The sequence below is a fragment of the Harpegnathos saltator genome, unplaced genomic scaffold, assembly GCF_003227715.2.
Source record: "Harpegnathos saltator strain DR-91 unplaced genomic scaffold, Hsal_v8.6 scaffold814, whole genome shotgun sequence".
Taxonomy (NCBI): domain Eukaryota; kingdom Metazoa; phylum Arthropoda; class Insecta; order Hymenoptera; family Formicidae; genus Harpegnathos; species Harpegnathos saltator.
In genome coordinates, this window is record NW_020230665.1 from 1 (window position 1) to 13748 (window position 13748).

The window sequence follows — 13748 nt, forward strand, 5'->3', positions numbered from 1 at the left end:
ATCTACGCGGTATAAATCTTTTGAATAAATTCCTTATATTCTTTCCGTCTGGTTGTCACAGATAAGTGAAATTGATCCCAGCAGTAAACTTACGGTAAAAGATCTTACGGAACAAAGCAATCATAGAGAACAATCTAATTTAGAACTTATTACAACCACAGAAACCATGAACGATAACGTAGTAACAAATAACTCTTCCGCTACTTTACCGATATGCCGTAGAGGCTGTTCCTTTCTTTGTGATGGTCAAAATCTACCTGTAGAATATTTTATAGAAGGATGCGAATTAGCAAAGTCCATGTTACCGCCCGAAAAACGAAAAATATTTGAACTAAAATAATTCAAACTAGATACTAAACTGGCGACGCTCGTCATTCTGTACAAGACCAGGATTTCTCGCGGATTAATCCAGTTAAAACAAATTTTTTGAAACATGTATACGGCTCTTCTAAAAGCTTAATGCAATTACAAGTTGAATTAGGACGAAATTACCAACGGGCCGATGAAACGGTACTCACAATATGCAAACAGAACGAAAGCAATAGGCAAACGTATATTAGAGGCACACCGAACCACGAATAACGGAGCAATAGATCGCTCTTATAAAACATCATTAGAAAATGAATTGGTTCACAGTTTCATCAGAGGGCTGAAGCCTGAAATAGAGCAAAGAATTGCCAGAAATTTAGATGTAACCGCAACTGTAGAAGAAGCTTTAAGAATTGAAAAAGAATTACGGGATATTTTCGAAATACGTGGTTGCAAGGTTTTCAAGTCAATACAGATTTATGTCAAATATGTAAAAAAATCCGGTCACACAGCAGATAAATGTAACCTAATATTACAAAATACAACAAGATCCTTGGGGACCGAAATCTTAGTCTGCCAAATTTGCAAAAAACGGGGCCATAGTGCAGATAAATGTAGATTCCGAGAAACTATCGGACAAAAGCCGGTAAAAATTGTACAAAGCGATTTCGTCTCATGCCAAATATGCTCTAAACCCGGTCATACTGCTCAAAATTGCCGTTCACTTAATAATCAGCAGGTTATATGCCAAAATTGCCAGAGACCTGGTCACGTCTCTAGAGATTGTAAGAGGTAATTCCTCTAATTTTACTAATATTATTTGTCAAATGTGCAATAAACCAGGTCATAACGCGAAGAATTGTTATTCAAATCCTAATCGGAATAATATTCCTAAATAACGAAGTATGTCAATGGTGCGGGCGACGTGGACATCAAGCATCTCAATGTAGAGAAAGACAAGTTATTAATAGAAATTCTCCGAGAAATAACATCCAAATTATTTGTCAAATCTGCAATAGAACGGGACATAGTGCTCGTAATTGTCGCGAAAATCGGTCATCGGAAAATACTTCCAACTCTACAACACAAGATTTAGCAAATCAATGTAGATATTGCAAGGAAACGGGGCACACAATAGAAAATTGCATTTTGAGAATCGAAAATAATAAGGGGAACTTTCAAGGGTCCCGACGGCGGGCGCGAACCGGGGAGCCGACGGATCGGGGCGCCCAGTGATGACTGCACTAACAGAAAACACAATAATCGAGCTCCAATAATTAGACCGGTAGAAATTAATTTGAATAAAGAAAGCTGCGTGCCTACTGTTCAGTTAAGTTTAAATGGAAATAGTTATTTTGAAACTTTCATGTTAGATACAGGATCGGGACCCAACCTTATTAAGAAGCTCGCATTTCAGGAACTCCAGACTTAGATTCAACGCATATATTAAAATTAAACGGAATTAATAATTCACCCGTGTACACTATCGGAAAAATTACTAAGATAATTTTGGGAATTCCTGTTGACTTTCATGTAATTTCCGATGATTTTCCTATTCAATCTTGTGGGATATTAGGCAACGATTTTTTTCAACAAACTAAAGCTAAAATTGATTATTCAAAAGGTCACTTAGAAGTCTTAACCACTAAAATTCCTTTTTATTCACAAGAATCTGTAATAATTCCTGCGCACTCTAAAGCATTGTTTTTCGTGCGCATCGGAAATCCGCATATTAAAGAGGGATATTTACCCAAGATAACTATAGGAAAAGGTGTAGAAGTAGAATCAACCGGCTTAATAAAGAATATTGACGGTAAGGCTTACACTAACGTAATTAATTCTTTGGATACTGAGATAGAAATATTAATACCAACTATCAATATACGACCCGCGATTTTAAAGGATAACGAGAAGGATAACGATATTAAAGATGGAAATATTGAGAATAATAGAGATAACGAAAAACCTAAAGATAAAGGGGAATATATTCTTGACCGCGAAGAAAGAGAACCACGAAATGCGGCATCATGCGACGGCCAAGGTACATTTAATTATATACATATTAACTCACCGGAGGAAAATCTCGCAACCCCTGTCGAATCAAGAAATGTTGAAAACAAAAATTTTGAAAAGGGGAATCAATCTCAACTTCCCCGCCTAGTGACGAAAATTCAGAATAAGAAGCAAGGAGCGACCTTCCATGCTCCTATTAAACAAAAAGAAAAATTAATCAACAAAAAATGTTCGAATCGACTCTTCTTGTAGGATTAGGCAAAGACTTAGATAAGATTTCAAGGAAAAATTCCCAATTCTCCTATCCAAACCACGATCCTCCCGACCAAGGGGACAATTTCCAGATTCCTCGTCCAAGGGAGAAAGTGGGTAACCAGGAGGAAAAATCTCTTGAAATATATAATAACTCTAAGGAAAATACTCTAAAAACTAATGAAAGTATATATATTATCGAAGAAGAGTCACACGATAAGATACAATCGTATTATCCAGAATATAATTTCTCAAATGTAACTGAAAAGATATGTACAAAATTTAATGAAACTCAAGAGGGAGTATTTAAGGCTTCCTATGAAAATGTTAAAACTCAAAAAATTAAAAAATGCAATGAGAATTATACAGATAGAAATGAAAATATTATAAATGATGCTAACTGTGTGCCAGTAATTGATCTTTCAATTTTCCCTCGTAACCAGGAATCTTTACAATCTTCCGACCAAAATAATGCAATTGAATTTAAATGTAATCACGCTTCTAATAACAATACGACAGTTCTAGCTCTCCCAGTCTCAACTACAAATGCTGGAAAGCCTGCAGCAGCCGATTTCTTGACGAACGGACGAAACATTGACACGTCTCAACGATACGACGGAACAAAACAACAGTGCGCTATAGACACTGCCACTTATCTCAATAACAATTTCATTAATTCAAAGTTGCATACAAACGTTCTCCAAATTCAAGCGACAACCATGATGACGAACGATTAGACAGACTATTTGACCTAATGGATTTTAACCATTTAAATAAAACGAAACTAGTAGCATAATTGCATTAATACAATCTCATCAAGATTGCTTCTATTTGCCTGGAGAACAACTGACTTCGACGCACGTACTGCAACATTGCATACCGACTATAGACGAATATCCAATTAATACAAAACAATATAGATTTCCTCAAATTCACAAACAAGAAATTGACAAACAAGTACAAGAACTATTAGCCAATAGTATTATTCGGCCTTCTTAATCGCCGTATAATACTCCAATTTGGATTGTACCCAAAAAGGCAGATCAATTGGGCAATAAGCGATGGTGTATGGTATTGGATTTTCGTTTATTAAATGATAAAACTATTGGAGACGCTTATCCGTTACCTAATATAATCGACATCCTAGATCAAACTCGGTGGAGCTCAATAATTTTCTGTATTTGATTTAGCTTCAGGATTCCATCAAATTGAAATGGATCCTCGCGATAGACATAAAACCGCGTTTACCCACACCTTTTGGACATTATGAGTTTAATCGTATGCCTTTCGGTTTAAAAATGCTCCTGCAACTTTTCAGCGATTAATGGACATCGTTTTATCGGGAATACAAGGACAGGAAGCATTTGTTTACTTGGATGATATTGTAGTATACGCATCATCTCTAGAAGAACACAAACATAAATTCGAAAAATTAATGCAACGACTCAAAGAAGCTAATTTAAAATTACAACCCGATAAATGTCAATTTTTACGCAGAGAAGTCAATTATTTAGGTCATGTGATTAGCAATGGAGGAGTGAAACCGGATCCTAAAAAACTAGAAGCTGTACACGAATTTCCAATACCAAAAACACCAAGAAATATTAAACAATTTTTGGGATTAGCGGGGTACTACAGGAGATTTATTCCTGAATTTTCTAAATTATCAAGACCTTTAACACAACTATTAAAAAAGGAAATACCTTTCCAATGGGATTAGAACAACAACAATCATTCACAATACTAAAGAACGAATTATGTAAGGAACCTGTGCTGCAATACCCCGATTTCTCAAAATCATTTATTTTAACAACCGACGCATCCGGTTATGCCATAGGCGGAATTCTATCTCAAGGAGTTATTAATAAGGATCGACCTATAGCTTACGCATCTCATACCCTGAGTGAGAATGAAATAAAATATGATACTTACAAAAAGGAAGCTTTAGCAATAATATATTGTGTTAAGCATTTTAGACCGTATTTATACGGAAGAAAATTCACTCTTGTAACAGATCATAAACCTCTAATGTGGTTTAAGAACGCTCAGGATGCGAACATGCGAATACTTCGATGGAGATTGAAATTATCTGAGTATGATTATGTAGTTTATAAGGCCGGGAAAACTAATATAAATGCGGATGCATTGTCACGGAATCCTATTGACTCACCTTCAAAGGATTGCAAGATGATAAATACAAGAAGCAAATTAAATCCAAATGATCCTGTTCCGTACGGCACGTGATGCCGTACGGAAAATCGGTGCGAGTCAACGCTGCAAGGCGGGCGGCCTGGTGCCCGGGACATTCTCGCTGGCGGCGGGGACTCGGGTTCTCGCGAGCGAGCGCGCGGGACCCCCACTAGGTCCAACCGCGGCCGCTACACGGCGCGGCACGCGATTCCGCTGCCCGCGGCAAGATTCGACCGCTCGGATATATAACCAGGCGCGCGATGCCTGGTCCTTGCCTTGTTTTGTCTTCTGCCTGGCCAGTTTAGGTAGCAAGTAGTGCTACGCGTTAGTGCATCGTGTACTGGTGATTACTGACGCCGCTTCCTAGGGCGATCGGTATTTCGTTCAGATTCGAACCACTGCTCTATAGACTCTGCTGAGTTGAAGGTGGCGCCGATACACCCTGCTGGGTTGAGGCAAATGGTTCGAATCTCGTTTGTGATCTCGGACTCACGGCGTTGCCGTGATCTTAGGAGCGACTCGACCGTCTCCTCGGAGCTTCGAGCTCCCTTATTGCCCAAGTGTCCGTAGGGGACCTTGGCGGTTTTGAAGCGGCTCGGTCGCAGTCCTAGAGCGTTCGCGCTCCTTCGTCCAAGTGTCCATTGGGAACTTGGCTTTCTCGCAGGAGCGACTTGGTCGTCCTGCGAGCCGGAGCTCTCGGAGCTCCGTTTCCCACGCGTCCTCGGGACCGTGGCTGGCTATTGGCCATTACGCCCGGAAGGGCAGGCCATCCGAAACGACGGAGGTCGTTTCGTTGCACGTCCTTGGCGTGCTTCGGGTGCCGCGCACCGTTGACGTCACGGACGTGTGTCCTGCGGGACTTGCGTAAGCGTAAGCGGGACGTTATTTCGCTTGTATATAGCTATGTTTAGGTTCTTCTGCGTTATTCTTTTCTGCGTTACTACTGCGTTTATTGCGTCCATTGCGTTTACACTGCGTGTCACTTTACGTCGGCACGTGCGCGTGCTTCTTCTCTCTTGTTCTCGCCGCCGTCCCTGGGCATGGCCCAGTCGGCGCGCGACGTTGCCTGATCAGCAGGGTCTGTGGTCGCCTTACGAGGCCCCGGCCTTTGATCAGGACGACCGGACGGTCACCGAGCGGACTCGAGCGAGCCTAGACGCAGGCGGACGTCGCTCTGCGATCCCGTACTTCCAGCCAGCTCTCCGGAACTATCATATGTTCGGGCTAGTTCCGAACAGATCCAAAGGATGCAGAAATTATCCAACGCCTTCTTGAAGAAGATAGCGACATTGAAGAATCACACGAAGAAGACGGTCACGAAGGACATCTCACAAATGATCACCCACATATCGAGGAATCAACCGAGGAGAACGTTCGCGACACGCATCCTTCCGACGACCGCGCACTGACTGTAGACTCTCTCGAGAATATTTCGCCACTGACCGACGGAGAAACAATGGAATTTCCAAAAACACAAACAGTGGAGGCCTTGGTCCATATGCCTGGACCTACGAATACTGAATACAGGGATTCTGCACAGGGACCTACCGAAGCCTCTCGGGCTATTATGACCCGAAGTCGAGCGAAACAGCTGACCAAAACAGCCGAACCATATGAAGAGGTCGTAAAACCGAAGAAACAAAACCTACCGCCGAAACCTCTACTTGAGGACACGGACGAAGAAGACAATGACTGCGAACCACTTGCAACAATTAATACGAAATCACAAAGCAAAGAAAGCAATTTGATAGACTCCAGAGATTTACATTTCCTACGCAAAGATAATTTGCTATATTTTACATATATCTCAGGGAATCCTGTGGATGATGGAGGAAATAAATTATTCGAAAGACAAGAAATGCCGAAAGTTACAAATCTATCAATAAGCATCGCAAAATTTATAAAAAGAAACAAGAGGTATCACATTATATTACCGATTAACGAAGATCAGAAGGAAGACCCAACTATGATATTAAAAAATATAACACAAGCAATAATCAATTTGCAGACTGCTGAGAGTATGAATCTCGCAAGTATAAGTGTAGCCAAGAGCGAATATATTCTGAATGTACCATAGAACGATATCAAAACTAAATTTCAGACAGGATTCTTGGATTCAGCCATACGAATAATTATTTGCAAAGGCTTGATCAAATATCCACCAGAAGATATACGCGAAGCAATACTTCAGGAAATGCATTGCACTCCAGTAGGAGGTCACAAAGGAGTAACTAAAACATACAACAGAATTCGTCAGAATTATTATTGGGAAAATCTGAAATCAGATGTCCGACGTCATATTCGACAATGTCTGCAATGCCAGTTAAAGAAATTGGTCCGAGTAAAAACTAAACAACCTATGGTAATAACGGATACTCCAGGATGGACATTCGATAAAATTGCCATGGATATAGTAGGACCATTACCACGTACTAAAAATGGTAACGAATATATTCTCACAATGCAAGATCAACTAAGTAAATTCAGCTTAGCCGTACCATTACCGGATCAAACTGCTGCAACAATAGCCGATAAATTTGTGAAGAGATTTATCGCTATTTTTGGACCACCTAAAGCTGTGCTCACCGACCAAGGAAGAAATTTCACCAGCGATCTAATAAGGAAAGTAGCAAAATACTACAGAATACGAAGGTTTCGTACAACTGCCTTCCATCCACAATCAAATGGTTCCTTGGAAAGATCTCACCACGCACTAGGAGAATATTTGAAACAATACGCAACCAATGAAAAGGAATGGGATGAATGGGTAGACTTAGCAATACAAAATTACAATACTTGCATACATGAAGGCACTAAACACACACCATACGAATTAGTTTTCGGTAGACCCGCGAGAATGCCGTCAAACGAACCATTACTCGAAAACGACAAAATAAAAACATATGATGATTACTTGATACAACTATTTACTCGATTACACAAAATGCAATTACAAGCAAATGACAATTTGACTGACGCTAAAGTAAAATCTAAGGGCTATTACGATAAAAAAATTAATCCTCAGACTTTTAAACCAGGAGATTATGTCTTCTTATTAAAGGGACCTAAACCCGGAAAATTCGGAGATCAATACACTGGGCCACACGAAGTACTAGAGATAATAAACAGAAATAACTTCAGAATCAAATTGCAAAAGAACAGCCGTATCGTTCATCCTAATAGACTTCGGATATCTTACATCATTCCAGTAAACAAGAATAAAGTTTAATGATTAGGATAATCACAATTTCAGATGCATCGTGGGATCATTCTGCTTATTCTCACCTTATATCTTCCCGCTATCAAGGGAATAATCGGATATGATTGCGGTTCAGCTTCATCCAACATAACCACCGTATCGCTTCTCACTATCGAAGAATGCGACATACCGCCACAGAAGGTCAACTCCACCAAATTAAAATTGCAATTATTGCAAGCCAACGATTTCCATTCTGTAATGGTAAGACAATGCAAGGTGGAAATAGATCGTATTGTAAGAAGATGTGGAATGCACTCTCATACTATGAACGTAGCAAATGGCAAATACGCATATATTCAGGAAACGTCTCGTCAAGAATGCTTACATATGCACTGGCATAGCACAGCTAGACTAGGAACCACATATATATCAGAACTAAAAATTAATCAAACTATAAGTAGGCCAGTAACTTTGGCGGGAAAAGTTGAAAATGACGGTACATGTTATGGAAGCGCTTTCACCGACGATTATGGAAGCTGGACAAGCGTTGTAGTATTAGCGAATGTAAAGATTACATTACAAGAATACAGTGCAACGGTAAAACTTAACGCCAATCAAGTGGTGCTCAGATCAGGGGTTTATTGCGAATTAAAAGCCGCACATTGCGTCGATATCGAAGGAGGAAATACTTATTGGGATACCATACCAGATGATTCATGCAAAGGGAGCAGTTATGGAGTTTTATTCGACGGATACGCTATCAAAATGCAAGACAGCACTGATGCCGGATCCCAAACGGTATATTCTATTACTACACAGGATACTACCTTCGCTCTAGCAAGTAGAGACGAGGTAAAGGCCTGCGGTTACCCCTTAGTAAAAACGGAGCACCCGAAACTGTTTATCTTTGAAACCTTCACTGACCTGAGTATCTTCAAAAAGATACACAACCCGGCAAACACAGATATCTTTACATATATGAACTCCAAATTCGTGTATGTAGAAAAACATTTCCGAGCACAATTAAATCAGCTTTACAGGAATATGTTATATCAGCAATGCTATCTCGAGCAGAAAATGCTACAGAACGCACTGGCGATAGCAACTCAATCTCCAGATATATTTGTATATCATTTCATGAAAGCATCAGGTTATACTTCGATATTAGCCGGAGAAGTAATACACATCATTAAATGTGTACCAGTGGAAGTTCAAGTAGCTCGAACGCTCAACTGCTATACTCAACTTCCGGTAATAAGAGAAAATGAAACATATTATTTAGCACCACAAACTCACTTACTGCTTCGCCAAGGAACACAGGTCAACTGCAACCCCTTGGCACCTGTGATGTACCAATTAGGAGAAGATTGGTACAAAATGATGCCAAATCCGATAAAATCCATTCCGCCAACAACTTTGAAACCTATGACTAAACCAGAATGGAAATACACCAGTCCTAGAGCACTGGCCACCAGCGGCATTTACAGCCAATCGGATCTCGACGAATTCAAAGATCACATCTTATTCCCAGCAGAACGACCTGCCGTTCTCAATACAATGGCTCGAGCAATGATGGGCCACAGCGCTACGATCCATGGAGGATCATTTACAAACCTTCTAGACGAAGCTTCATTAGAAAAACTAGCCACTTCAACTTGGAACAAAATCTGGGGACGATTTTTGATTTTCGGCAACATTAGTGCTGGAATAATGGGAATCTTCCTTATTTTTCGGTTTATTAAACTATTACTGGACACCATTTTACATGGTTTAGCACTACACTCAATATATGGGTGTTCCTGTTATTTAATAGGAGCTCTCTTACACAATTATTAATTCTAATCGGCGGGAAGAAGACCACCAAAATCAATAAAGATTTCACCGAGTTACAAGAACTCAATGGTGGATCTAGTAATCCTCCTATTACCACCGAACCACATCCTACCACTAGCACTGGATATCATAGTCTTCGTCCTTCACTCCCTCAAAAGGAGACTACTACTTACTCTCTCACTCTCAAACCATAAAGGTCAATCGTTGCAAGCCTCATTATTTCTTTTTCACTGTTATCAATTTAGCAGAAATGGCAATAGAACATATCAACACGGAGAAATTGTGCCGTGGGCGACTTCCAGTATATGTCACCCACGTGGAATCTCCCACACTCTTCTGGGTACAACTCCAGTTCAACCGGGAAGAAGTCTCGGAATTACAAGCCGAGATCAAATGGAAGATGGAACGACACGCGAAGAAGTACCACATGTTTCCGCACGCAGTCAAAACTGGACTCGTCGTGGCAGTAAAAGATTGCGGCGAGTGGTATCGCGGAACCATTACCCATGTCGGTAGTTCTACTGCCCTGGGTGATTGGGGACGCATCATTAAAAAACCAATTACACAATTGTACAACCTACCGCAACGATACCACTTAATGGCATGGCAGGCTATAGGCTGTGGACTACACGGGGTTAGATCCGTAGAATCTGCGGCCCGCTGGCCTAAAAAGACAATAGAGATTACCAAACTACTTGCCGAAAACGAAATAGGTTACATGGTGATCAAGCGACCTGGAGGGAAAACAGGGGCAGACATTGACCTCTATTTAGAACGGCCTGGACAAATAGGACTCGCGGACTTGAAAAGGGACCTAGTAGCGATAAACCTCGCTATAGAAACAAACGAAAATTACAGGCCATTTCCCTCAATATAAGGAATATATACTCTTATAATAATACCTATTATATACTTTCATATATATATATATATATATCTTTCTTTTATATATCCTTTTTTTTATATATTCATATATATATATATTTTTATATACTCTTATATGCTTATATACTTTTGTACTTTTATATACTCGTACACTTTACATACTTTTATGCTTTTATACACTAACACATATTCTTATGTTACATATATATATTGTATTACGCACCACATGCATTTATACTATATATCGTATTATACATCATAAAAAAAAAAAAAATATATATACAGGGTGAACCATTTTAACCTTTAATGGAGAATAACTCGACCGGTGAGCAAAATAATGAAAAAAGTTTCATACAAAAGTTGTTGGACAAGGAGGGGGACGTATGACCATATCCTTGAATTTGATCTCGACTTTGACCTTAGGGGTTATTTGAAGGTCAAATAACATTTTTTAAATGGAATTGCCTATTTTCGACCCCGGATTTGGAAAGAGCGGGAAATTTTAGAATAGGGTATGGTATGATCGATAAGATCAAATGTCATGTTTTGAGGTCATTTCAAAGTCAAAAGGAACTTGTACGTGTATTCATGCGAAAATCGTATCTGTATACGGGGATTTCTAAATTATCTTCTACACTTAGCATTACCCAGAGACAACGACGTGGACGTGGTAGAATTCTGCCTCTTCGGGGTGCTTGTTTAGAGTGAGTCCCCTTGCCTCTCACTATGCATACTTTGCTATTGTTAATCTAGCTATTCAAAAGGTTTTCGAAAGTTGCACCGTTAGCATTTATGCAATAATTGAGCCTTCTTTGGAAATGGGCCACTGTGCTGAGCAAGACATTTCGTGGAATCGCTTCACAAGCTCGTCTTATGCGATTTTCCATATCTTCTCTTGTTGTTGGTTCTTCTCTGAAAACAACTTCTTTCAAATAGCCCCAGAGATAAAAATCGAGTGACGTCAAATCAGGAGAACGAGGAGGCCATGCAATCGGACCCTCTCGACCAATCCATCGGTTCGGGTACCTTTCATATAAAAACCTCCTGACTATACGTGCAAAGTGCGGTGGTGTACCATCCTGTTGGAAGAACATCCTTCGCCTGGTTTCCAAGTCTACGTTCTCCAACAAATGAGGCAATTGGTCTGTGAGCAAATCGAGGTACGTATTTGCATTCACAGTACGTTCGAAAAAGAATGGACCGACCAAGTATCCATTAACAATCCCGCACCAGACATTGAGGCTCCAGGGGTGTTGATTGTCAATCGCTCTATGCCAGTGCGGATTGGTATCGGACCAATAATGGCAATTATGCCGGTTCAACTCCCCTGTGTTCTTGAACGTCGCTTCATCGGAAAACATCACAAATCTAAAAAAATTAGGGTCCCGATCGATCTGCTGTAAGACCCACCGGCAGAACTCGAGGCGTCGATCAAAATCGGCAGGTAATAATGTTTGGGTCAAAGTGATATGATAAGCATGGTACTTCCGAGCCTTCAAAATCCGCAAGATTGTGGACTTCGATATTCCTGTGGATATCTCCAGTCTACGGCTCGAAATATGAGGATCGAGATAGACCGATGCCAAAATAGTCAGCACTCGAACGTCATTCTCGTCATATTCGTGATGACGACGTTGACGTGTCATTTGCCCAGTACGTGCCCTCGTGGTCAAATTTCTGATCGTCACGTTACACGGATGTCGTCTTCTCTGAAAGCGCTGAGCGTAAAGTGCTGCGGCATTCACATAGACAAGTCCACAATCTTGCGGATTTTGAAGGCTCGGAAGTACCATGCTTATCATATCACTTTGACCCAAACATTATTATCTGCCGATTTTGATCGACGCCTCGAGTTCTGCCGGTGGGCCTTACAGCAGATCGATCGGGACCCTAATTTTTTTAGATTTGTGATGTTTTCCGATGAAGCGACGTTCAAGAACACAGGGGAGTTGAACTGGCATAATTGCCATTATTGGTCCGATACCAATCCGCACTGGAATAGAGCGATTGACAATCAACACCCCTGGAGCCTCAATGTCTGGTGCGGGATTGTTAATGGATACTTGGTCGGTCCATTCTTTTTCGAACGTACTGTGAATGCAAATACATACCTCGATTTGCTCACAGACCAATTGCCTCATTTGTTGGAGAACGTAGACTTGGAAACCAGGCGAAGTATGTTCTTCCAACAGGATGGTACACCACCGCACTTTGCACGTATAGTCAGGAGGTTTTTATATGAAAGGTACCCGAACCGATGGATTGGTCGAGAGGGTCCGATTGCATGGCCTCCTCGTTCTCCTGATTTGACGTCACTCGATTTTTATCTCTGGGGCTATTTGAAAGAAGTTGTTTTCAGAGAAGAACCAACAACAAGAGAAGATATGGAAAATCGCATAAGATGAGCTTGTGAAGCGATTCCACGAAATGTCTTGCTCAGCACAGTGGCCCATTTCCAAAGAAGGCTCAATTATTGCATAAATGCTAACGGTGCAACTTTCGAAAACCTTTTGAATAGCTAGATTAACAATAGCAAAGTATGCATAGTGAGAGGCAAGGGGACTCACTCTAAACAAGCACCCCGAAAGAGGCAGAATTCTACCACGTCCACGTCGTTGTCTCTGGGTAATGCTAAGTGTAGAAGATAATTTAGAAATCCCCGTATACAGATACGATTTTCGCATGAATACACGTACAAGTTCCTTTTGACTTTGAAATGACCTCAAAACATGACATTTGATCTTATCGATCATACCATATCCTATTCTAAAATTTCCCGCTCTTTCCAAATCCGGGGTCGAAAATAGGCAATTCCATTTAAAAAATGTTATTTGACCTTCAAATAACCCCTAAGGTCAAAGTCAAGGTCAAATTCAAGGATATGGTCATACGTCGCCCTCCTTGTCCAACAACTTTTGTATGAAACTTTTTTCATTATTTCGCTCACCGGTCGAGTTATTCTCCATTAAAGGTTAAAATGGTCCACCCTATATATATATATATATATAATTTTAATAAATATATATATAAATAAAAATTTTGTAATAAAAATATTAAAAAAAAAAAG

The 13748-nt window shown here is 40.3% G+C and overlaps 1 protein-coding gene across 1 annotated transcript; it reads left to right on the forward strand.

Annotated features, from left to right (window-relative positions):
• Nucleotides 1-7910: 7910 nt before the first annotated feature.
• LOC112590455 (uncharacterized) lies at nucleotides 7911-9799 on the forward strand. The gene is made up of 2 exons (XM_025306933.1): nucleotides 7911-8239; nucleotides 8547-9799. The coding sequence occupies exons 1-2, from the start codon at nucleotides 8143-8145 to the stop codon at nucleotides 9797-9799; spliced, it is 1350 nt and encodes a 449-aa protein (XP_025162718.1). The 5' UTR covers nucleotides 7911-8142.
• Nucleotides 9800-13748: the final 3949 nt, after the last annotated feature.